This window comes from Lactuca virosa, chromosome 5 (genome assembly GCF_052849685.1).
Source record: "Lactuca virosa cultivar CGN04683 chromosome 5, Lactuca_virosa_CGN04683_v6, whole genome shotgun sequence".
Classification (NCBI taxonomy): Eukaryota; Viridiplantae; Streptophyta; class Magnoliopsida; order Asterales; family Asteraceae; genus Lactuca; species Lactuca virosa.
Genome location: NC_136430.1, coordinates 109948543 through 109973100, shown reverse-complemented (window position 1 = coordinate 109973100; position 24558 = coordinate 109948543). Strand labels below are relative to the sequence as shown.

At 34.2% G+C, this 24558-nt stretch overlaps 4 protein-coding genes across 5 annotated transcripts; 2 read left to right on the top strand and 2 right to left on the bottom strand.

Moving 5' to 3' along the window:
* Window positions 1-2857: 2857 nt before the first annotated feature.
* ADCL (D-aminoacid aminotransferase-like PLP-dependent enzymes superfamily protein) lies at window positions 2858-5253 on the top strand. 2 transcript variants are annotated; one of them, XM_079052783.1, is made up of 5 exons: window positions 2858-3200; window positions 3781-3824; window positions 4017-4195; window positions 4257-4930; window positions 5046-5253. In XM_079052783.1, the coding sequence occupies exons 1-5, from the start codon at window positions 3005-3007 to the stop codon at window positions 5138-5140; spliced, it is 1188 nt and encodes a 395-aa protein (XP_078908909.1). In that variant the 5' UTR covers window positions 2858-3004; the 3' UTR covers window positions 5141-5253. The 2 variants fall into 2 exon arrangements, with proteins under 2 accessions (XP_078908909.1, XP_078908911.1); XM_079052785.1 differs by having other exon boundaries at window positions 3092-3200; window positions 3768-3824.
* Window positions 5254-11316: 6063 nt separating this feature from the next.
* Window positions 11317-16046, top strand: LOC145115151 (TOM1-like protein 9). Its single transcript, XM_079051359.1, has 10 exons — window positions 11317-11650; window positions 12739-12817; window positions 13059-13157; window positions 13235-13348; window positions 13452-13603; window positions 13751-13832; window positions 13933-14018; window positions 14251-14433; window positions 14555-15006; window positions 15122-16046. Exons 1-10 carry the CDS (start codon window positions 11550-11552, stop codon window positions 15724-15726), a joined length of 1953 nt encoding a protein of 650 aa, XP_078907485.1. The 5' UTR covers window positions 11317-11549; the 3' UTR covers window positions 15727-16046.
* Window positions 16047-19015: 2969 nt separating this feature from the next.
* LOC145116056 (uncharacterized) lies at window positions 19016-20597 on the bottom strand. The gene is made up of 3 exons (XM_079052421.1): window positions 20363-20597; window positions 20110-20228; window positions 19016-19313 (listed from the first exon to the last, which is right to left on the bottom strand). The coding sequence occupies exons 1-3, from the start codon at window positions 20512-20514 to the stop codon at window positions 19294-19296; spliced, it is 291 nt and encodes a 96-aa protein (XP_078908547.1). The 5' UTR covers window positions 20515-20597; the 3' UTR covers window positions 19016-19293.
* Window positions 20598-22922: 2325 nt separating this feature from the next.
* LOC145111608 (uncharacterized) lies at window positions 22923-23282 on the bottom strand. Its single transcript, XM_079047871.1, has one exon. The coding sequence runs from the start codon at window positions 23280-23282 to the stop codon at window positions 22923-22925; it is 360 nt and encodes a 119-aa protein (XP_078903997.1).
* Window positions 23283-24558: the final 1276 nt, after the last annotated feature.

Below are 24558 nucleotides of genomic sequence, written 5' to 3'. Positions count from 1 at the left end.
TTGGGCGGTTTTTCGGTTTATTGAGTTCAACCCATACAGTCACGGGTTCTGGGTTTTAACCCATCTTCCATAAATGAAGCAACAAGTTAAATACTTCAAAAAACACCAAATTTAAGTTAAATCCTTCAAAAAACATGAGTCTTACAACAAATAGTCTATTACAAGTTACAACCAAAGCCCAAAATAGTCTATTACAATAAAAAAACAATAAAGAATGGGTCGGTTTCTCGGGTTGGATGGGTCGGTTTTTTGGGGTGGTTTGTCGGTTTTAAGAATGGGTCGGTTTCTCGGGTTGGATGGGTCGGTTTCTGGGTAAAAACCGAAACCGAACCCGATTTTTCGGTTTTTAAAAAATTCAAACCCTACCCGTCGGTTTTGCTTCGGTTTCGGTTTTTTCGGTTTCGGTTTCGTCGGTTTTAGTCGGTTTCTTGGTTTCTTGGTTTGGGTTTGCTCACCCCTAGTGGTTAGAAGAATGTCTTCAAGACGAGGCACCCGTCGGAGCGGTGGTGGCGACGGCGGGATGAAGGAACAGAAGAGCAAAGAGGGTGGGAAGGGTTGCGCCGTTACCGGAGAGAGATAGGGAGAGGGAGAGAGAGAGAGAGAGAGCGAGAGAGAGAGGCGACAACGACGACGATGGTTGGCTTCAGGGTTTCCGGCTTCTTCGACAACGGGTGCAATGGCGGTATTCGGTAGCTTGGTGGTTCACGGCTTGAACAGTGGCTAGGAGATGGCGGCGGCCGGAGTTAGGGTGTATAAGGGTGGCGGCTGGAGGTAATGTCCTAGGGTTAGGGTTTTGGAGGTGATGATGCTTAAAAACGGGAGGGAGAGACCACCGGGTTCAAGTCATGTGTTTTTACCAAACTTGAATACACATTTGACACTTCCAGCCCCTCCAGCCACTAACATTTTCATATTAGGCCCATTAATTACCAAACAACCCTTGGTCACGAAATTCTTTACATTTCAAGTCCAACTGATACAATTTAGACTCCAATTTCCTAAAATTATAACATTTACCTCCCCTGGCTAACACCGATCAACTATTACTGCTTTAGGGCTAAAATACAATAAAATATAAAATACATCTCGGGGTTTTTAGGATTATTTATTTATTTATTTTATCTATGTATTAATTTATTTTAAACGGAATGTTACAAGATGAGAGATTACACTTTTTATGCAGCGATACATATATTTATTTCACTTAAGTGGAATTCTTTGACAATCGGGTCAATTTTGGTGAGTGGCATCCAGACGTTAATAAAAAAAACGTAATGAAACATGTTGCTTCATCGTTCTGGAAACATTAATTTTAAGGGCCGGCATATTTCTTATCATTTATATTTATATCATAATGATGTTGATATTATATTCGTTCTTCAAACTAGCACATTTGTGGATAGGACAATATAAACATATGATTTTTAAAAGTTGTCATATTTCTTATCTTTTTGTATTTATATACATTTACGGAATATCGATCTATTCATGGAAATCATCAGAATCCCCCGTAACGTGATTATGTACTTGGTACGATTTGAATTTTAGATTTCATAGCAATCAGGGGCTGTTCTAGAGGGTTCCGGTGTGACACTGGCAACACCTACTTTTTCTGTCCGCAGTGGAAAAAATTTCGGTTTTTCGATTTTTTTTACCTACTTTTCATGTATCGGCAACACCTCCTATATATTCTGCGTCCGCCCTTGATAGCAATAATATATTTATTCATATGCCTCCACACAGTCCTTTAAGCTTATGACTATTTTAAATTATTAATACATTTGTGTTTCTGGTTATGCCCTGATTGGGTCATTAGTTTTGGGCTCTCATTTGTTCGTTTGTGTTGCTGATTACTGTCATTTAATTGTTCCCCATGATGTTGTTGGCCCCTACAATCTACCTGTCGCTTCATCATCGATGTTTGTTTCCTTCCTCAACAACTTGTCTTGAATACATTGATGATTTTGTCATTATATTTTTGGTTTCACTGATTGTTATTTGGCTACTAAAATATACTATGGGTTACTGGTTTATTATTATTATTTGTAATTTATTTTGTTGAATTTGTTAATTTAATAGTCAAGGGAGAGCCAAAAGCAAGAATGTGAGATAAAATTCTTTTCCATGTTCAATTGAAAATCATGAGAAGACTTCATGTTAAATCATTGGTTCAGTTGCGTCTATGACATTTTAAGTTGGGATGTGTATATGCACAAATTGCTTGTGGTTATTGGTTGTGTGTACGGATTGCTAGTTTATATAATTGTTTAACCTTATTTGCTACATTTTGTCACCAACTATGTATAAATTTCAAGTACATTAATGAATGATGTGTGATATTGTTGTTTGCTTTTTATTTTCATTACGTCCTTTATGGTGGCAGTGATGGTGGTTGTGTATGGTTTATTGAGATTTTGGTGGGTAGATTTTTTTAGGTTGAGGGCATTTTAGATATTTCACCTGAAAACTTTTGGTGGTGGTTTAGTAGTTTTCATGGTGGCCTAGTAGATGTTATATGGCAAAAAAAAGTATTTCGATATAATATAATGTAAAAAAATAGTGTTTTTAAAAACTAGACCTTCTAATCTTCTATATCATTTTTTTCATTAATGTGAAAGAATGGCAAATTGTCTTTTTTTTTTTTTTTTTTTTTTTTTTTTAAGTTTAACAATCCTTCGGTTAGGGTTTTTAAACGAAGGGACTTGATTGTTATCAAACTATTCAACAAAAATCAAAAGTGTTAAACATAGACAACCACAGGGACCAAGACTGTAATTTACTCTAATAACAATTTGCGTTTGTCTTGCATTCCTTTAAATTCTTCGTTTAGGGACAAGTGTACTACTAATAGTATTGTTCAGGGACCAAATTGAAACTTTCCCCATAAACAGACACTCCGACGGCCGGCAACCACCTTATCAATTGTCATCTTTCAAATTCGATCGAAATATTCAAAATATTCGCCGATCAACAACCAATTGACCAAATACTCCGGTTGATTTCCATGGCTTCTCTCTCGTACCTCAAGAGACCAATTTCTGAAACCCCACAATTCCAGCTGATTTTCGCCGATCAACCACCAATTCCTTCGAAATTTTCAACCATTCATCCACTTCGAAGAACCTCGTTTCAATTTTCTCAGTCTAGGGTGAGTGGAATATCTCCGAGACGATCCCACGTGGTTAAAGCTTCATCCATTGGTAAGTTGTGAGTTTTCAATACATTTTCATGGGTTTATTTTAAAACTTCGTTTGTTCTTTTTATGTTAATATGATATTCAATGGGTGGTAAGTGATAGAGATTCTACTTTTGTGTACGAATAGGTACGATTTCGTCTTGGGTTTTGTTTAATTTACAGGAAAAAGTACAGTTTAGAAGAAAAGCTGCAGTTTGACTTTTGTAGGTCAAACATGCTACTTTTCTACTTCAAAATTTATGTACATTTATTAAAAATTCATCTAGGGAATTGATCTTCGCTACATGATCTACAAGTAAAAAGTGTTCCATGTTAAATTGAAAAGAAACTCGATGAATTTTGTGTTTTAAGAACAATAATAAAAGAAAGTATTGACTTTTGAGGTCAAACTTCCACATAAATAAAAAGCTGATTCTTGACACAACCCAGTTCCCACTAATCATTTTAAAACGCACATCCAAACACCCCCGGTGGTAACAAATTCAATGTTTCAAAATAATAATCTTGTCAATTTTGGGCAAAGTTGACCTTTTTAATCGCAAAATCAAGATATTCTTACTAGTTTTTTCAGTTGGTTCTTGCAGAAAGTACTCGTGTATATGATGTTCCGCTTCTTTCAGCTTCAGAGGTATAATCTCTTTTTGAATAGTCTTAAAATTGAGCTTTTCATGTCATTTGAGCTATTTTACTTTTTCAAAGTTTTCAAAATCTTTTGCTTTTTTAAAAGAAACAGAAAACAAGGGTAAGCATAATGAAATTTAGGAAGTGAAACTAAGATTTGATATAAAATTCCCATTAAAAATGATCTAATTCTGTGAAGGCAATAGAAAGATTGAGGAGAAATAAAGAAAGTTACAAAAGCACACAACGATATTTGGCTATGTACTCGAGTGTTTTTGGTGGAATCACTACTGATGAAGCTGCTATGGTGATTCCCATGGATGATCACATGGTTCATAGAGGACATGGTGTTTTTGATACAGCCGCCATAGTGAACGGGTTAGTCATTTAACTTAATTCTTTCTATTACAACAAATGACTATTTTACCCTTTGACACAGATGCCTATACGAGTTGGATCAACACCTTCATCGTTTCCTCGGTTCTGCAAGCAAGGCAAGAATAAACCTTCCTTTCGATAAAGAAACCACAAAAGCAATACTTTTAAAAACCGTAAGTGCTTCGAATTGCAAAAATGGATCATTAAGATACTGGCTTTCATCGGGTCCCGGTGATTTCCAACTCTCGCCCTCAGGTTGCCATCAATCCGCTCTTTATGCCATCGTAATCCAAGACCAATCGCCTCCTAACTACAAGGGCATAAAAGTAATTACATCATCTATTCCGATAAAACCGCCGCAGTTTGCCATCATGAAGAGTGTAAACTATCTCCCGAATGTTCTTTCAAAAATGGAAGCGGAAGAAAACGGTGGTTATGCTGCGATTTGGTTGGATGAAGAAGGGTTTGTTGCGGAAGGGCCTAATATGAATGTGGCTTTTGTTACAAAAGAAAACGAGCTTTTGATGCCTCGTTTTGATAACATACTTAGTGGGTGTACTGCGAAAAGGGTTTTGGAACTTGTGGGTGATTTGGTAAAAGAAGGGAAAGTTCGGGGGGTGAAAGTGAAAGATGTTACGGTGGAGGAAGGGAAAGAGGCGGAAGAAATGATGTTGATTGGTAGTGGAGTTCTTGTTCGACCGGTTTTGCAATGGGATGATCAAGTCATAGGAAATGGTGAGAAATTTTTTGAAATCTTTTTATGCAATTTAGGGGGCGTTTTGACGTGTGTTTTAGTGACATTGTCCATTTATAATTTTTATTTTATTTTTTATTTTTAATATTTTTGCAGGAAAAGAAGGTGTAGTGACAGAGTCTCTTCGGAAGCTTATTTTGGAGGATATGAAAAGCGGCCCATCAACTGTACGCACTGTTGTTCCATACTAGTTTCATTTCTTGAGCTCAAGTACTTGTAACAACAATATGTAGTAGTTTCCTTTGTAAATTAGATCTTGTGAACTAATTCAACCAAAAATCAAACATCATGATTAAAAACAAAACCATCTTGAGACATTTGTTTTGTATGTATCTGTTATCAAATTAAGTAACTAATCAAAAACTTTTATCTATTATCCAATCAATTTTCACATTTTGAGTGAATTCATTCTTCAATGCATGAAAATGCATCTGTTTGCCAAATTGGAAACTTGAAGAGTCTCCTAAAGATCTCAAAAATGGTGATATATACAGTAGACTCGGGTTTGGTGTGTTCCAGGAAGCCATATTTCTCTCAAGCGTTTCATTGAACAATTTGTGTGCCTCTAAGAAACTTCGGCAGTCAGTATTTAGTTATTCAATCTATTAATTAGTGACGAATTTTAGGAAGTCAATCTCCCCGAAGAAGAAACAGAGAACAAGAGTCGTGGGGCAATTTTCTGTGTATTCTCGAATGCAGTTACATCACTTTAAATACTAATATAAGAATTAATGCTAGGCTAAAAGTAGGAAAAATGTAGATAGTGGTTCACTGGTGCCAATGAAAGAAGCCTTAGGATAAACATGCAACAAAAAAGAGAAGTGTTTGTTTTGCATACAATCCACTAATAGAGTAATAGAAGGGACATGCCTTTTATTCACATAATCGGTTGGGCATTTTGATGGTTTCTTGGGCTTATTAGACCTTTTGGTATGGTTGCCACGAACGAGGTCGTGGTCTAGGTGGCCACGAACCACGACCGTTCTCACCATCCCGGTGTCTCGTGATGGGTCGTGGTCGTGGCCCTTCGTGCTCCGGACAACGATTTCAAACGCCCAATCACAATTCATTTCTTCCATTAAATCTCGTTTGACCACCTAACGGCTACTTTCAATTTCTTTTTCTTCCATCAATATTTACCTATAAATATTACCACTTATCTTAATTTTCACACATTTATTCTCCCTTTAGTCATCATACATTTTTGTTGTTTGATCTTTAAAAAACCATGCCTCCTAAAAATAAGAAATGGTCAGAAGAGGAAGAAGAGAAATTAGCATAAACATGGGTGACGGTTTCGGAAGAAGGCGCTGGTCAAACGTATGGTTCTTTTTGGAGAAAGGTTGAAAGTGTTTCCCATGGTTTAATGGGTTGTGCAATTTGAAATGTTGATGAAATATGCTCGAAGCGGCACGATATGAAGGCCAAATGTTCTAAGTTCAATGGAATTTACAACTTTGTTATAAACAACGTACACGAAGCCGATATCAATCCGGTTAATGTGGCCATTGAGCAATATGAAAACACAAATCATAAACGTTTTGGACATGTCAAAGCTTGGCAAAAATTGAAGAATTCCCCAAATGGAATAACCTTGCTTAAAACACAAATAAGAAGTTTGCTATTTTTAGGTTTTTAATTTTTAATATTATTTTTATTTCTTTATTTAATTAATGTAATTTTTATTTTTAATGTTATTTTTATTATTTTTATTTTAATTAATTTAGTTTTTATTTAATGTAATTTGGTATTTTAAATTAATGAAAAACTAGTGTTTAAAAGAAATTATATGATTTTTATGTATTTTTTATTTAAATTTAATTAAAAAAAATAAGGTGGAGTGGTGTATTTAATGGTAGGTATCCCATATGTTTAATGAAGGTTAGTGGTGATGATGTGTCAACCACCACTATAGTGGTTAGTGGTGGGTATAACAGATGACCTTATCATGAGTCCATAGTTAGGTTGAGTTGAAGTTTGTATTAATGCCTTCCTCGTCTACAGGAGTGTTTGAGATTCCTTTTAAAATAACTTTTGGCTTTTAACTTTTCCAAAAAGTCAAAAAAAAGTCTAAAGATGTTTGGATAATTCAAAATTTCTTTTGAAAATGACTTTTGGCATAGAAGAAAAGGAAGAGTTTCTAAAAATCACAAAAACTGACTTTTTGTTGTTTTACATGTAAAAGTTAAACCAAAAGTCCTTTTGCTAATCCAAACACATTTTAAAGAACTTCTTTTGCAAAAAGTCATTTTACAAAAAGTCTTTCTATAAAAATGACTTTTCATGTTCAAAAGTAATCCCAAACACCGCCTACAATATGACCACTAACCACAAATGTGAACATCATCCCAAGGTGTTAGTGGTAGACAACTTTCGTGGTCAATTGTGGTGGGGAGCATGAACCACCACACCCAATCAAATTGTTTCTCTCTCTCTCTCTCCATCTATTTCTCTCTATCTCTCTCTACCTTTCTCCACATCTCTCTACAATTTAATTAATTAAAAAATATAAATTTTTTATTTTAATAATCAAAAAATAATAGGGATATAGTGGTGAGTATCCCAACATTTTAGTGGTAATTAGTGGTGATTATGTGTCACCCACCACTATAATGGTTAGTGGTGGGTATAACGGATGACCTTATACCAAAGACTGTTATCACATTTGTCGCTTTTTTTTTCTGCAATTTAAATAGTTTTTTTATACTTTTCTGATTTTTTGACATTTGAAGGGAATGGTTTGCCATGTTGCGACACTCTTTCTTTTTAATTAATTTATTTTAAGAACTAAAGTTAGATAAAAATTGTAATTTCCATTAAACTGAAATAATGAATACATAACAAAAAAATTTAAAAACTTAAAATGCGGAACTAATAAAAATTATATAAAAGTTGTCATTTGAAAATTGGCTTTCCATATCGTCTACGTGTTCAACGTTCAAGTCAATGTGGTTAACAGTTCAAATATGGTCCACAAAATCGCTATGAAGATTGTGATAGCCTTCAACATTACATATCACCGCTCTTCTAACCATGTATTTTTCCCCACCAATCTCAAATGATATAAAAATAAGGATAATATGGTATGGTTTGGTAGGTATATATAGTGGTTTTAGCTGGAAAAATAAAATAAAAAATATAGTTGTTGATCGGCTTTGAAGGAGGAGTTGACTTGGAAAAATTCTAGCGAATTGACCCGTTGACCTCGACATGCTGAGGTCGTGGGGCGGTGTTTGCTGAGACAGATCGACTTTGTCGAGTGTCATGCCGAGAAGACTCCCCAATAGTCTTAAAACTTCCCAAGTGGCTTCTGAACAATCTATCTATCATGATTAACCCATTTGACGATAATTCGAAGGCATAGCCGCTCAAACGACTTTTAATATCCGGGGTGAGATACCAAATTAATGATTTTATATATTAAAAAAATTTATATAGCAAAAGTGAAATAAATTTTATACTCAAACTAAATCCATTGTTATACAAACAAAAACATACAAGAATTCATTTAAACGATGCCTTTGTGCATTTCTGAAGTAAAATGATCTATTATTTTATGATAATTAAGACTTTGTAGAAATTGACTTTACTCAAAATTACTAATCCCGTTTAATCTATCTTGAGTCATGGTATTTCAAAGATATAATTTCGATAACTTCAATTTCAAAAGAACTTCTTTATACAGACGTGACTATAACCGGTACCATCAATAAGATCTTATATGCTACCAACGCATTATGAAAAATGTCCATTTTCTTTGCGAACTCTATAATTTGAATAGTTGTCCAATGAACTTCACCTTTGTAAAATTCATTCGACAACATTACCTGTAAAATCTGCAACTCCATAAATAATTTTTTTCCATCGATATCACTTGGTTTATCAATAAAATCATTATTTTTTAAGACCATTATTCATTAGAATTTTCAACCAGGTTAATAGACTTATCAACAAAATCATTAGTTTCAACATTGTTATAATTTTCATCATTATTTTTATTTCTAACAAAATACTTATTTAAAGACCATTGAAAGGTATTAATAAAATTTTGTTAATTTTGCTTTCATTTTCTATTTTGAGCATCCGATTGTTGTTTTATAGGGAACATATTTAAACTTAGAAAAAAGAGATTGAAAATCAAAAGGATATAGTAAAGCAAATAAGGATACAACCTTAAGTTAGCTATCTATAACCACAAGCTGAACAAAATCATAAATTGGTATCAGAATTAACACTTCAGACTTAAAGAAATTAAATTAACATATCAGATTTTCAAAATCATTATACATCAAATTATTCGAACTTTAAAATAACATATCATATTTTTAGATACATCAAATTATTCAAAAATTGAAATAACATATCAAATTATTTCAAAAATCAAAAACACATATTAGATTTTCAAAATCAAAATTCACATATCAAAATTTCAAAATCGAAATTCACATATAAGATTTTTTAAAATCAGAATTTACATATCAAACTTTCAATTAGAATTTTTCATACATCAAATTAATTAGAAATCTGAAAAATAATTACCTCATAAATATGATATATCAGATCATTAAGTAATCAAAATCACATACCAAATTATTTAGAAATCAAAAGCACATATCAGATTATTTAAAAATAATAATCACATATTAGATTTTCAAAACCAGAATTCACATATTAAACTTTCGATCATCATTTAGCATATATCATATTAATCAGAAATCAGAAAAACAATTGCCTCATAAATATAAGAAAATCTTATAGCAAGTCGATGGGCAAAAAGCCACTGCACAACAATAACTCTTTAAAAGAGTGGACTTGCAACGCCATCGATTTTTGGAAGATACAAATTCTTTGAAAATAATATTCTTTTATTTTTATTATAACATTGTGCTATAAAAACATTTATCGAACTATATGTATACGTCATTCATATAAAATGCAATTTTCATCGTTGAACTTTTAATTGTATATCCTAAGACCAATGTTACAACCAATTATATTTTCAAAAGTGCGACGCTGTAAAAAAACAACAATGTACATTCTTTTAACCTAAAACAATGTACTTTTATTTTTATTTTAAAACAACAATATTTTTTTAAACAAAATAAAAATATATTTTTATTTTTAATCCGAAACAATAACGTACTTATATGTTTAACCCAAAGCAACAATGTACTTATATTAACATTTTTAATCCGAAGCACTAACATAACTTTATTTTAACCCAAAACAACGGATACTTAGAATTTTAAACCAAAATAATAACATACTTTGAAGTTTTCCCCAAAATAGCAAACTTTTATTTTTAAATAAAAACAAAAAATGCTCTTTTCTTTTAATAAAAAACAACAAAGTATTCTTTTTTCCAAAAACAACAATGTAATTTTAATTTTAACCTAAAACAACGTAGTTTTAGAACAAAAACAACAACATACTTTAAGTTTTAAACCAAAACAACTATTGCGCATGAAACTATTCAATGAAAAAAACATTTGACGTCTGCTGCAAAACAACTATCTCCGCAATGAAACTAATCGTAGAAATAAAACTAATCGTCTATGCATAAATCATATTAATATAAATAAATATAAAATTATAAATATATAGAAAAACAAATATAAAAAAATAGAGATACAAGAGATCCTTTACTCTAGTTCACAACTAGATGTCAATTAGGGGTGACAATTTATGACACGACACGACAAAAATACACGACATGAAACGAAATTGGGACGAAACTGAAATTTGAATTTGTGTTCGTGTCGTGTTCGTGTTAACTGTAAAAAACACGATGTCGTGTCGTGTCGTGTTCGTGTTCAAAATTCGACACGAAATTGACACGATTTAGCAGTTATTTATCGTGTTTTTCGTGTTTTCGTGTTATATTTGATAAAATATTCATTAAATAAACTAATTTTTGAGTATATCATATATTTTTCGTGTCGTGTCGTGTTTGTCGTTTTTTATTTCGTTCGTTTTCGTGTTAGTTAAAAAAACACGACATCGTGTCGTGTCGTGTTCGTGTTACATAAAACTTTGTCATGTCGTGTCGTGTCAGACAAAAACACGAAACGATAACACGATTTGCCACTCCTAACGTCAATATACCAACTGCGGCTAAACTCCAAGTGAAGATTTTAAATTATGGGTAAAATACAAAAAAAAAACTTAGACTGTTTTTTTCTCACCTGTTGACATTTATTTGACTCAACCGTATCTGATGACGTGTTCCGGTAAACCCTCAAACTTCCTTGCGAAAAATTCTAACCGCGTGATCCGAATATGCAAAACAATCAAGCAGTAATCGACTTGCCACGTTTCTTTTCTTGATTGGCTACTTTTACTTTCCGATTTTCTTTTTTTCGGTAATGCAAAAAACGGGAGAAGGAATAAGAAACAGCGATCACGGATCGAAACCCAAAGATCTAGATAGGGACATAGGTGTTTTTGACTGTTTGATCTCTCATTTTTTTTTTCTTGCAAATTAGGTGGTGGTGTTCTTTCTGAATTTGCCGTTTGTATAACCGGACGAAATCCGGCTGGAAATAATAAATCCAATCAAGTTTCGGGTGATTTATAGGGTTTCGATTTATACTGAAAGAGATGGTGAATTCAATGGTGGAAAGAGCAACAAGCAGCATGCTTATAGGACCTGATTGGTCGATGAATACTGAAATCTGTGATATCTGCAATCATGATCCTGCGTATGTTCTCGCTCTTCTTCGATCTTGTTCTATTTGTAAATCATGTTTAGTAATACGAACTGATCTTGTTTCTTTATCTTTTACTTGTAATGCTGAACATTAAAACCGACATATTTGTTTTTATATTGAAATTTGAGTAGGTTCTGATGAAACGGATTACTTTGGACTGGAGGTTGTGTAGGAATGTGCGATTTTAGGGTTTATTTGGCTATAAATTGTTAGAACTAAATGATTTGAGCAAGATTAGAGAAGTTAGATTGAAGTGAAACTGGAAATCTATAAGTCTGTTCTTTCTCTTCAATAATGTTAGGTATAATTGTATCTGTAAGGAACTGGGTTTAGTGAAGGGTTGAGTTGGCATGGAAATTGAGATTTTGGGGCTGTTTTTGACCTTGCTCAGCTACACATTATTCTGCACATCTCTATTGTGATTTGAGTGTATTTGCTCTACGCTTTGTTTTGTATATGATATACTCTGATGTAGGTACTTAAGAACTTAGCATAATTGACTAGAAATTAGCCTATTGTTGGAGATTTTGGGGGTTGCTCTTAACTTTGATATTGTTTGATGGGCATTCTGTTTACTTCTACCATTTTTAGTTTTGTCATGATCAACTAAAAAACACAAAAGAATGGATGTATATTTAATAATGTGGGGTCTGTTAAATAGTGATAAAATATTGTGCAATAGAGATAATAAGAGGAAATGATGATACTGATTTTGATCATCCAGTTATGGTGGCATGTATCACCTACAAAGGTAGTCTTTGTGGTTAGATTAGCTTAGAATCAAAGAAGCAGATTGACATAATGGAAAAGGTTTTGCACAGATAAATGTAGGTTTAGCTCTACACAGTATTCTGTATATACAAAATCTGAATTTAAATTGACCTGTACCAGCTCCATATCATTGATATTTTTACTAGCATTGATATCATGAATGTTCATTCAAACCCTGGACTCGTTTAGAAATAGTGTAATGAAAGAAGAAAATAAGGTCCTCAACGTATAGGGGGGATGAATGCTACTTGTGTGTATATACTACAGTTGATGCATGTGGTATTAACATTGATGTAATTGCTATTCAGGCAAGCTAAGGATGTTGTTAAAGGCATAAAAAAGCGTCTTGGAAGCAAGAATCCAAAAGTTCAACTTCTTGTATTAACAGTAAGCACAAAGAAAACTACTGCCCTCATCTTTGTAGATCTTTACCAATCACTTTGCTTTTATACCCAATCTTTAAATTCTCTCGAGGGTGACTTTATTGTATTGTTAGTTAGAATTAGATTGAAACCCCCCAAAAAAGTTGTAGATTGGCTTAAAGAAATACAGACCACATGTTCAATTTTCAAGACCTTTTTCTTAGTGGATTCACATAAAGATCTTCATCTTGTTTACTGTGTTTAAGCTTTTGGAAACGATTATGAAGAACTGTGGGGATTTTGTCCATATGCATGTAGCTGAGAGAGATCTGCTTCATGAGATGGTGAAAATAGTAAAAAAGAAGGTTAGAACTATTATCTTTTAAGCAATTTGCTATAGTGAATTGTTGTTTGACATAAATAATAATCTTGTGAACTGCAGCCTGATTTTCATGTAAAAGAGAAGATCTTAATTCTAATAGACACTTGGCAAGAAGGGTTTGGAGGATCAAGGGCTAGGTACCCACAATACTATGCAGCATATCATGAATTATTGGTAAGTTATGTTAGAAAAATATATATATTTTCTTGAACTTTTTGATAGAGATTTCTTGGAAGAAATATATATTTTTTGATATATGTTTATTCTTTTGTTTCAGCGTCTTGGAGCAGTTTTTCCACAGAGGACTGACAGACCAGCGCCAGCTGTCACAAACCCACAAACACAAAGTAGATCTTCACTTACAAATAATCCAGAAAATGGAAATGAAGCAGGCGAGTCTTCTGTGGAGGCTGAGTTTCCAACTTTGAGGTATATCTAGAAATCACATTTTAAGCTTTTTGTATTAAAATTTTTAGATGCATTTTGTTTGCTTGTTCATATATGTTTCACTTGAATAGTTACTATTTAAAATCTGTCAAGTGTAGTTCTATGTCTTATTCTGTTTTTTCTTTTCAGCTTGACAGAACTGCAGAATGCACAAGGTATCATGGATGTCCTTGCAGAAATGCTAACTGCAATAGATCCAGAGAAGAAAGAGGTAAAGTTTTTTTTTAAAATTTCTGGTCTTGCCCCTCACTGTTTTTTACGATTTTGCTCCTCAAGTTTGATTTAAGTCTTCCTTTGAAAATTGGAATCAGGGACTAAGACAAGAGGTCATTGTAGACTTGGTGGAACAATGTAGTACATACAAGCGAAGAGTAGTACACCTTGTGAACTCAACATCGTAAGGCCTTGTATTGTATAACTTTTCTTGCCACATCACCCAACTATAGCATTCTATTTTTTTTTTCTTATTTAGGACATTGTACTTTGAAAAATCTACCCAATTATAGCAGTGAAATTTGAATGACATTGCTATAAAAGGAAGGATGGAAGTTGGATTCTATAAAAAACAAATCAATGAAAGTATGTTGCTATTTCTAGTGTTTAATCCTTTTAGTTTTTCCTTGTGACAGGGATGAATCGCTTTTATGTCAAGGCTTAGCTTTGAATGATGACTTGCAGCGGGTCCTAGCCAAACATGAAGCACTTGTTTCAGGAACACCTGTCCCAGTTGAAAAGTCAAAGCCTGAAACTAGTCAAGCATTGGTACCTGTGGATGATCTTCTTATTGATACAGGAGACACCAAACAATCTGGGTAATCAAGTTTATATTTATTCTTTACCATTTAAAGCTATGATAAACAAACCAATGGAATTAGGTAATGTCATAATTGTATTCCAATATTGGGCTAAAAAAATTCCCTGTATTATGCTCAGGTCAACCTCCAGCAACGGTGTTGGCGGCAGTTTAGAGGCAAATTTCCTTGCCATTACTCCGGTAACAACCACCGGCCCACCACCAGCAACTCCAGCGACGGTCAACCCCAAGTTTGACCTTCTGAGTGGGGACGACTTTGGCTCACCAACTCCCGAAAACTCCCTAGCCATTGTACCCACGGGTGAACCTGAGTCGACCACCACCCCACCACCTCAGTATAATAATGCCCTAGCCCTAGTGGACATGCTTTCACAGAACAACATGCCAAATCCAAATGTGCCAGCTGGACAAGGACAAACATATTCTTCTTCACCTCAATTACAACAGTCCCAAAATTTTCCACCTCACCAATCATTACTTTACCCGAATGCAAATACTCCTCCTAATACTTTGCCACCACAATATGAGCCACAGACCACGTATAATCAAGGAGCTACTTCTTCCTGGAATGGTAAGAGTTATACTTTTTGCTTACTGTTTATATAGAAATAACAATGTAGTTTCGTAAATATTTTTATAATATAACATCCTACTTTTATTATGTTATGAATAACATAACATCTCAGGGTCAGGTGGTCCAACAAGTGATGGAGTAGGACTACCACCACCTCCATGGGAAGCTCAATCAACGGATGATAACCAATCAGTAGCCCCTCAACCTCAAGTGGGGCTACAAATACAAACAAACAATCAGGGAATGGGCATGTACATGCAGCCACAGCAGCCAATCACATATCCTCAACAACAACAACAGCAACAACAATTACAATTTCAAGGACAACAGCAGGTAATGGGATTGGGCATGCAACAACAATTTCAACCCACCGGTCAAATGTACCCACAACAACAACAACCCATGTACGCTGCTAACCAAATGCCATACGGTTACAACACCAATAACTATGGTTATGGTGCTGCTAACTATGGTTACCAGCAACAACAAAACACACAGCAGTTTCAGTTTGTTGACCAGAGAATGTCAGGGTTATCGCTTAGAGACGACAGTGGTTATATGAACAACAATAGTACGGTTTACACGGGTCCCTCCATGGCTAATGCGTCTTATGTCCATGTTCCATCTGGGAAGCCTACAAAGGCTGAAGATAAGTTTTTCGGAGACTTGGTTGATTTTGGGAAGCCTAATAAGCCTAACAAAACCACCACCAGCTGAGATTATGAGTTATATCCTCCTCCTCCTCCTCCTCCTCCTGCTACTATATACTTGATTCCTTTTTTTGTTTCTTTTTACGTCGTATATTTTATATTCTTGTTTCTTGGCTGCTGCTTTTTATATCTGTTTCCAAATTTTATTTTCCTCATGCGTATTTGTACATTTTACATTTTACATGTTTCAGAGGAAACTGCAAACATCTCTTGCCAATAATCTCTTTTTGTTTTCTACATTCTGTAAATTTTCTTCTTGTGTTTGCGGTAACGGATATATGGGTTGTATTGATTTTGATGTGTATTGGATTGGGACCGAGAGAATTATATCGTTGGAGCAAAAAAATGTGATTTTTTGCCCTATCCAAAGAGGCGATATTGGAATTATATATATATATATATATATATATATATATATATATATATATATATATATATATATATATATTAAAGCACATGGATAGTTTTAACAGTAAATTTTCCCAATTCATACTTTTGACACTTTACTTTTATTTCTTTATATTTTTGCTTTAACCTTTTTTAATTCATACTTTTGCCACTTTCAACTTTTCCCAATTCATACTTTTGCCACTATACTTTTATTTCCTTACGCTTTTGCCTTAACCTTTACCAATTCATACTTTTACCACTTTAGTTTTATTTCTTTACATTTTTGCCTTAACAGGAACCTTTTCCAATTCATATATTTTTGCCACTTTACTTTTATTTCTTTACACTTTTGCCACAAAACTTTCACTTTTACTTATTTACACTTTTGGCACTAAAGTTTGATGATTCTTTACACTAACGCCACTAAACTTTGACAACTGTCACTTTTGTGCCAATTTTTTTTAGAAAACTTTAAATTATTTCCAACCAATTTTTTTAGGAAACTTTAAATTATTTACAACCCATGCGAAGCATGGGCTCTTTCCTAATTAACTATTAAATATCATGTGAAAAAGACATGAATGTATTGAAAATAGCTTTCGATAATTATCAAGTTCTACGAATGCTCAACCCAAGCTATTTGGTTATTAACATCTCTTCTGATTACAGAGATTGGCTGATTAGATCACTTGTGCAAACCCCTTTCAAGAACCTCCATATATATATTCTTATCACAACCATATATCCAACCCTACTTTAAACCTTTCAAACAAATGTAAAACACAATAAAGTAGTTTTTACTTATCACATCCTGTGAAACAGTTGACCCAACGTTAGACCTTCTAAGTTCCTCTGCCTAAGACCACAACAAAGCCTAGCGTTCTTTCAACTTACTTTCTACTTCACTTATTGCAATCCTTGTTGCTCTTTGACTGTTTGACATTTAGGTGTTGTTTGTTTTTTGTCTGCAGATCTTCTTGGCCTATTCTGTCTGCGCCGCACAGAAATTAGGCTTTGCAGACTGTTTGTTTTTTTAAGACTGCAGACGAAAAAAGATCTACGCGTCCTCTTCTTGGCGTAGATGTCTTCAAACCTCTTCAGACATCTTCTAACCTAAAAAACACATATACTTTTGTTTTTTTTTTTTTTAAAACTTAGATTTATTCCAACTTTATCTATGATAAATAAATTGGAAAAATGTTACAATACTTACAAAAAAGGTTTGATAACACAATCATGACCTTTGTGACATATTTATAAATAAATATTTAATTACAATAATAATTTGTGGAGTTGTTTATATAGATATGCAAAAATCATAATATTGGCTTATATATTTTTTTTTGGCCAAATTTTATAAAACATTATTTAATGCAACATTGTTTATTTATTGGAAAAAATATTATGGTCAGTTTTCAGTTGATTTAATTGAAAAAGTAAAATAAAAACTTTGAAAATTTTCATTTAAAATCAAAGTTTATTTCCATTCATGTTATGTGTTAAATTATTTTATCCCTAATTACAATGTTTAGATATAACTTTACGACCAAAGTTTGTTGGTTTTTATAAAATATATACGATAATTTTTACCATTTTATTTTCAATTTTTATATAATAATACATAAAAGTTAATCTACATTTGTTAATTATCTATAATAAAATCATAAAACTATAAAAAAAAAACTCTTTTAACTTTTTTTTTTTTAAAAAAAAAAAATCAGCTTAATTAGATTTTAGTTTATTCTAACACCCTGTAGATATTAAAAAACAAACAGTTTCCTTCTTTCAGATTGCAGACGTTTGATCCACCTTTTCTACTGTAGAGATTTGCAGATATAGTCCGCAGACTGCAGACATTTTGTCTTAGAAAACACACACAAAACTTTACTCGTACTAAATTTCAGGTCGTACTTCTCTTTTATGTCCTTTTGCAATGTTGTGTAACTAAAATATGGCCTATCAATATCTCTTTTACATATTTGTTTTCAATCCAATGATTAGTAACAAGTGACCTTTGATGCAAATTTCTAGAACAATTATGGTTTGCATCTAAGCTTTTATTCTTAAAGGAATGTTCATTGGTCATCCAGGAAGCCCAAAGTCTAAAAGGACACCGAGACTTATCTTTTCTATTCCCACACCTAACCATCAATTTATATTTGTCGTTCTTCTCATACCATAAACCATACCTATTGGTCACCAGATAGTCGGTAATAAATTCTTTGAGCTATTTTGGGTTGGTAGGGAATACCATCATATTCCTCCATGACATGTGTAGGGAATACAATGTCTTTTGCATAATCTTCACTTTCCTCGCTACAATGTAGACTAGTAATTATTTAAAAAATTTAGAAAATATCAAAAAAACCCCACCATATTATCTTTCAATACTAAAAAAAAACTATTATCTTATGTTTGTGTCTATCAAAACCATTATATATTTTGATTTTGGGTAATTAATGTTTCGCCCACGAAAACTGGTTGCATAACTAACTACATGGAACAAAAAAGATTACATGAATTTATTAGTTAAAATTCTATAACTTATGTGGAACAGCAATTACATTCTTTGGAAATTAATGGTATTTCAGTTTCTGCCAAAATGGTTAGCAATTTTTAAGAATAACAATAACAGTTTTTGAAAAACAGGTTATCTGGTTGCGAAACATTAATTTTTAAAGAAAATCAGAAAATATAATGGTTTTAATGGATACATAACACAACAGTTTTTTGGGGTCGAAGGATAATACGTTGGAGTTTTCTAGCAATTTCCCTAAAATATATTTGAAAAGATGTTAAGAAAACAAATTTGGAAAGAGTAGGAACTAAATGAGAAAAGCATTGACTTTCTGATAGGCCCTGATACATTCTTGAATTAGACACAAATTCCATTGATAATCAAGCTATGAAACTGATAAAAGTTATTAGGGTTTTCCCATTCATTACCGAGTTAAGTTGTGTCCATTAAATAAAGAAGAAAGAACAAGTCACTCACTGCATTTGACTAAAGAAAATAGAGCATTGTTCCAGGTTTCTGCCAGACTATTTCTCTTAATAACAGGAGCAAGAAAGCAAGAGAACAGTAATCAATATGTAAAATGACAAAAGAACCCTCCAAATTCTTGAGAACAGTCCTCAGTTTACTGAATTGATAGCACCACTGTCCACTGGCAACTAGCTGCTGTCATAAAGGCATCGAGATACCTGCAACAAACAAAAGTAACAAATGTTATACTATTCACTTTACACCACTTGGACTTGGTTTCTTACATAAATTGTTAATATTTAACAATTAGTTTTACATAAATATATCATCACTGAGAGCTTCAGAACAAGTCCAATGTTGAATATTATATTTAATAAATATACATTTAATATTTGTCACTTTTATTGTAGCAAGATTTTAAACATTTATACTCAACACAATCCCTCAAATCTTATACAATATATGTAATCATCTAATTGTCATAAACAGGAATATGTATGTGTATGACTCTTTAAAACAATATAAAAGGACATGAAAACACGAACAAAAAGACATTTAAAAAATGTTCAGTGGTGGTAGAATATTGATTGATCTTTTTGTGCTTAATCGCTAAAGTGAGGATCAAATGTGAATATGTGATGCTAACTGCTGCATTACTTTCATACAATTACATCTTCTCAATAGCTAGTTTCATATGTTTATTGATAATATTACTTCATAAAGACTGAAAAGATATATATATATATATATATATATATATATATATATATATATATATATATATATATATATATATATATATATATATATATTTTCCAATTTCAGTTACACAAATTAAGAAAAGCTAATTAGTCCCTTAACGGATCCTTAAACCTTTGCATTAAAAGGTTGTCTTTATTACTGGAACAAATAAACAAGTGAAGTAAAAATAAACAACATATTTTCATTGATTTTGAAAGTATAATATTGTAATAGAAAGAAATGTAAGTAGGATTGTATCAGCATTGAAATTACCTAGTGGAATCAAACCCCAGCTTTGAGACTCAACCGAAAGAGCCGAAGTCAGTCGGCAGGAAGCAATTGCAGAGTGCAAAGGCATCATCGATAACAGAGAGCTCAGCTGCACCGGTAATCTAATCAACAAACACAAAACCCAACAAAAATCACCATTGTCATCAATCGTTGAATCAGATGCAGACATAAATTAGAGAAGCCACACGTATGATCACTAAGACCGATGAAAGAAAGGAAGGGTATGATCAATAACCTTGAAGTAGCAGAAATGCGTTTTGTTGAAGGATTGGAAGGAGGTGAAGTGGCTGATTTTAATGGAGTTGTAGGGTGCTTCCCGTTGAATATCTTGCTGGGAATTCGAGAACATAACCTGGAAACAACAGCTCTTGACGTCGAAGCAGACATTTGTGTTGATTTCAGAAGGGGGTCTATGCGATTGCAAGAATGGGGTTTAGGTTCTTCAAATGCATTTCACAAGTTCACTATTATCGAATTCAAGCCCCTAGGGTTTTAACATTTACAGTAAAGTGCCCCAACTATGTCTTTAACGTCTTGTTGCCGAGTTTTTTTTTTTTTTTTTTTTTTTGTAAATTCAATAAAAAAAACAGGGAAGGAAAATTTTCTTTATTCCGTGTTTTCGAGTTCGGAGGAAATGAAAGGAAATGAGAAGAAATTTTTAAGTTTTTGTGTTCCCGAGTTAGGAGGGAAAAAAAATAAACTTAAAGATTTTATTTTCCGTCACTTTCTTCCCAAATTCGCCCAATTTGGGCGGAAAATTTGAAAGAAAAATATGGCTTCAAAATCTTTTCATTTCCCTCACTTTCCTTCCATTAATGAAACTCGGGAACACGATTTTCCTTCGATATCCCTCACTTTCTCTCAATTTTCATCCATATCCTTCATTAAGTAGAACTTGGGAACAAGGCGTAAAGGTTTATTGACTTATTGGGGAATATTTGGTATTATATTTCCAAACAAACTTTGCTGTTAGGGATAGACAGTTTGTACCAAATCAAGATCCCGTATTGGTACTGTACTGGAACCGATACTCTACCAGAACCGATACCGAATTTAAAAATATGGGACGGTACTCGGTATATCAAATTTATGAAATTTGGTATCGCTGATACCGGTACGAGTACCGAAAATCGGTACCATTCCCGGAACCGGTACCGGTGATGTTAATTCAGTTCGTTACTCGAAATTGACTTTTGATTAAATTCAGTTTTCGGGAAATCAGGAACGGTACGGGTCGATATCGGTTCTGTCCCACACTCATCCCTACTTGTTGTGTTTAATACATAGACGAGCATAGGTGGGTATCCACCTCATTTTGTCAGAACCGGAACCGGTCTAGACGGTTCTTAAATTTTTGGAACATTCCGGTTCCGGAAGCAGGTAACCAGGTTACGTCATTTTTTTTTAGTTTCGTTAATGCAAAATGATTCTTATCCATTGAAACAAAAAGTAAATATTATAATTAGTTCATTACCATACAAGTTATAAACGACAAAAAAGTAACATTTTTAAAAGATAATCCAAGTTGCTAAATATAAGTCATAAACCAAAGTTTATGTTCTTACCATCAAACCTATTAATGTTATTTTACATCAGATCTTTTCAAAAGATATTACCATCACGTAAGTTCAAATTGTTTTAGAGTCATGCATTTACATTCACATCAAACCATTTCTTTTGAAAAAAACGTTGCAAATATGACTTATTGGCATGTTACGTCCAAAATCCAATTAGATAGTCCCAACAAATGTCTTAGTCATCAACGTTGTTACGGTCAATTCGTTTAGGTATTAAGTATTTTTAAATTTTAATGTCTCGAAAGCAGTTTTGGCGGTTACCCGGTGGGTAACGGTTCTTAAAAAATAAAAACCAAAATCGGTCCTTGGCGGTTCCCTCTTTAAGAACTGGAACCAAAACCAGTGACATCGGTTCCGGTTCCAGAACCAACGGTTCTGAGACAGTTCTAGTTCCAAAAACGGATACCCGCTATCCATGCTCATCCCTATTTAATAGGGGCATAAAACCAAATTATATATATTTACAATTTTGATTGAACAAATATATAGATTTGTAGACTGGATTGGACTTTGGACAGAACCAAATTATTATTTTGTTGACTCTGAGCCATCAGTAACATCTTCTTGACATGTTGTATAAGTTTTGTCGTCTTAAGCACTATCTCAGTGCTCCCCATGACCCTCTGTCCGACCTCTCCCTAATAAATAGGGTTCTGACACTTCCCCCATAGAGAAGCTCGAAGGGAGGCATACAAATACAAGCATGATGGATGTTATTGTAGGAGAACTCAACCAACATGAGGTAGGAGTCCCAACTCCCACCAAAGTCAATAATGCAGGCCCTCAACATGTCCTTGAGCGTCTGGATAGTCCGCTCGCTCTGACCATCTATCGACGGATGGTAGGCGGTACTGAAATGCAATTGGGTACCCAACTACTCATGAAACCTCTTCCAAAATTTGGAAGTGAAACGGACATCCCGATCAGAAACAATAGAAATAGGTAGACCGTGTCTAGCTACCACCTCCGAACATAAACCTCGGCCAATTTCTCGGCGGAAGAGCTCTCACATATAGCCAGAAAGTGGCCACTCTTTGTAAAACGGTCCACTTTCACCCATATGACAACAAAACCCTTGGCAGTCCTAGGTACTTTTGTAAAAAAATCCATTGTAATTTGCTCCTACTTCCACAACGGGACCTCCAAAGGCTGCAATTTTCCATGTGGCCGTTGATGTTCGGCCTTGACCTTCCGACAGGTCAAACATCACTCCACCAATCAAGCTATATCCCTCTTCATGCATGGCCGCCAATAGCCATATCTCAGGTCAAGATACATCTTTGTAGCTCCCGGGTGGATGTAAAACCTCGATTTGTGGGCCTCCTCCATCAAAACCTCCCGAGTTCCAACAATATAAGGCACCCAAACTCGACCATGACGTGTCAACAATCCTCTGTTGTCTATGTCTAAAGCTGAAACCTGCCCAACCACCCTCTCGCTCTTCTGGTTCTCCTCCTTGATGGCATTCGACTGCGCATCTCTGATCATTTCCAAAAATGGAGTCACCACTGTCATCCTCAAACATACCTCGCGAATCAGATCACTAACTTCCCTGCGGCTCAGAGCGTCGACCACCATGTTGGCTTTACCGGGGTGGTAAAAAAATCTCACAATCATAGTCCTTCACTACGTCGAGCCACCTCCGATACCTCATATTCAGGTTAGGCCGATCCATCAGATATCACAGACTCTTGTGGTCCGTGTAGATGGTACACCAAACCCTATAAAGATAATGGCATCAAATCTTGAGGGAAAAGACCACCGCCCCAACTCAAGATCATGAGTAGGATACTTCGCTTCATGAGGCTTCAACTTCCTCAATGCGTACACAATCACATGCCCTATCTGCATCAAAACAGTACCCAAACTCATGATGGATACATCACAATAGACCACAAAATCCTCAACTCCCTCTGGAAGGGTAAGTATTGGTGCCTCAAAAAGCCTTTGGCGAAGAGTCTCGAATGATACCTGCTGCTCAGGCCCCTAACTAAACACAACATCCTTCCTCGTCAACTTGGTGAGAGGAATTGCAATCCTGGAGAAGTCTCGAATGAACCTCCAAACCAAGGAAACTTCAAATCTCAGAGGGAGACTTTGGAACCTCCCACCACATGACCGCCTCAATCTTGGCCAGGTCAAACAAGATACCATCCTGGTTAACGAGGTGTCCTAAAAACTAAACCTCACGCAACCTGAACTCCCATTTAAAGAACTTAGCATACAACCTCTCTACACGTAGAACTCCAACAATCTCACGAAGGTGCTCCTCATGCTGCTATTGGATTAGGTGTCTAAGCCCATAACTATAATTGGTATGTACTTGACCTGAGAGTAGCATGGTCCATTTCAGGTTGCATTCACCAGGGCAATTTGATAGGATGGATATTTGATAAAGAGGTTATTTGTGATTTATCAATATATTATAAGTATAACATATTAATTGAGAATTCATATTATTTAATTGATATTGATCAAGAATTAATTTGGAATTAGTTTAGTGATCAAAAGAGACTAATTAAATTAACGGGGACTGACTGTGTAAATCAGTAATACATATGGTTTGGGCTATTGATCCATGATGGACTAAGTTTATGTGAGAGTCCATGAAGAGTTAGTCCATATGAGTTATTGGATCATAAGCTAAGTGTAAGAATTAGGGTTTAAATATGACTCTTGGAATTCTACACTATATATGTATTCCTTAAACCCTAAAATCGGCACTTGTGGATTCCTGGTTGAGCCTAGCCGATTTTTGGTGTGTACAAACCTCTCTCTCAAGTCCTCCATTTGTTCATGGTGTGTTGTGAACCGTTTGAGGCATCACACTTGAGGTGCTAATCTCTTGAAAGGC

What these genes read in the sequence shown, in the direction of transcription:
- ADCL (XM_079052783.1), top strand. Translation starts at nt 3,005, where the DNA reads ATGGCTTCTCTCTCGTACCTCAAGAGACCAATTTCTGAAACCCCACAA. An exon ending in ACAGCCGCCATAGTGAACGG is followed by an intron (nt 4,196 to 4,256) that starts GTTAGTCATTTA and finishes CCTTTGACACAG; the next exon opens with ATGCCTATACGAGTTGGATC. An exon ending in TGATCAAGTCATAGGAAATG is followed by an intron (nt 4,931 to 5,045) that starts GTGAGAAATTTT and finishes ATATTTTTGCAG; the next exon opens with GAAAAGAAGGTGTAGTGACA.
- LOC145115151 (XM_079051359.1), top strand. Translation starts at nt 11,550, where the DNA reads ATGGTGAATTCAATGGTGGAAAGAGCAACAAGCAGCATGCTTATAGGA. An exon ending in ATCTGCAATCATGATCCTGC is followed by an intron (nt 11,651 to 12,738) that starts GTATGTTCTCGC and finishes ATTGCTATTCAG; the next exon opens with GCAAGCTAAGGATGTTGTTA. An exon ending in GGAGACACCAAACAATCTGG is followed by an intron (nt 14,434 to 14,554) that starts GTAATCAAGTTT and finishes TATTATGCTCAG; the next exon opens with GTCAACCTCCAGCAACGGTG.
- LOC145116056 (XM_079052421.1), bottom strand. Translation starts at nt 20,514, where the DNA reads ATGTCTGCTTCGACGTCAAGAGCTGTTGTTTCCAGGTTATGTTCTCGA. An exon ending in CGCATTTCTGCTACTTCAAG is followed by an intron (nt 20,229 to 20,362) that starts GTTATTGATCAT and finishes TTTGTTGATTAG; the next exon opens with ATTACCGGTGCAGCTGAGCT. An exon ending in CTGGGGTTTGATTCCACTAG is followed by an intron (nt 19,314 to 20,109) that starts GTAATTTCAATG and finishes TGTTTGTTGCAG; the next exon opens with GTATCTCGATGCCTTTATGA.
- LOC145111608 (XM_079047871.1), bottom strand. Translation starts at nt 23,282, where the DNA reads ATGGTGGTCGACGCTCTGAGCCGCAGGGAAGTTAGTGATCTGATTCGC.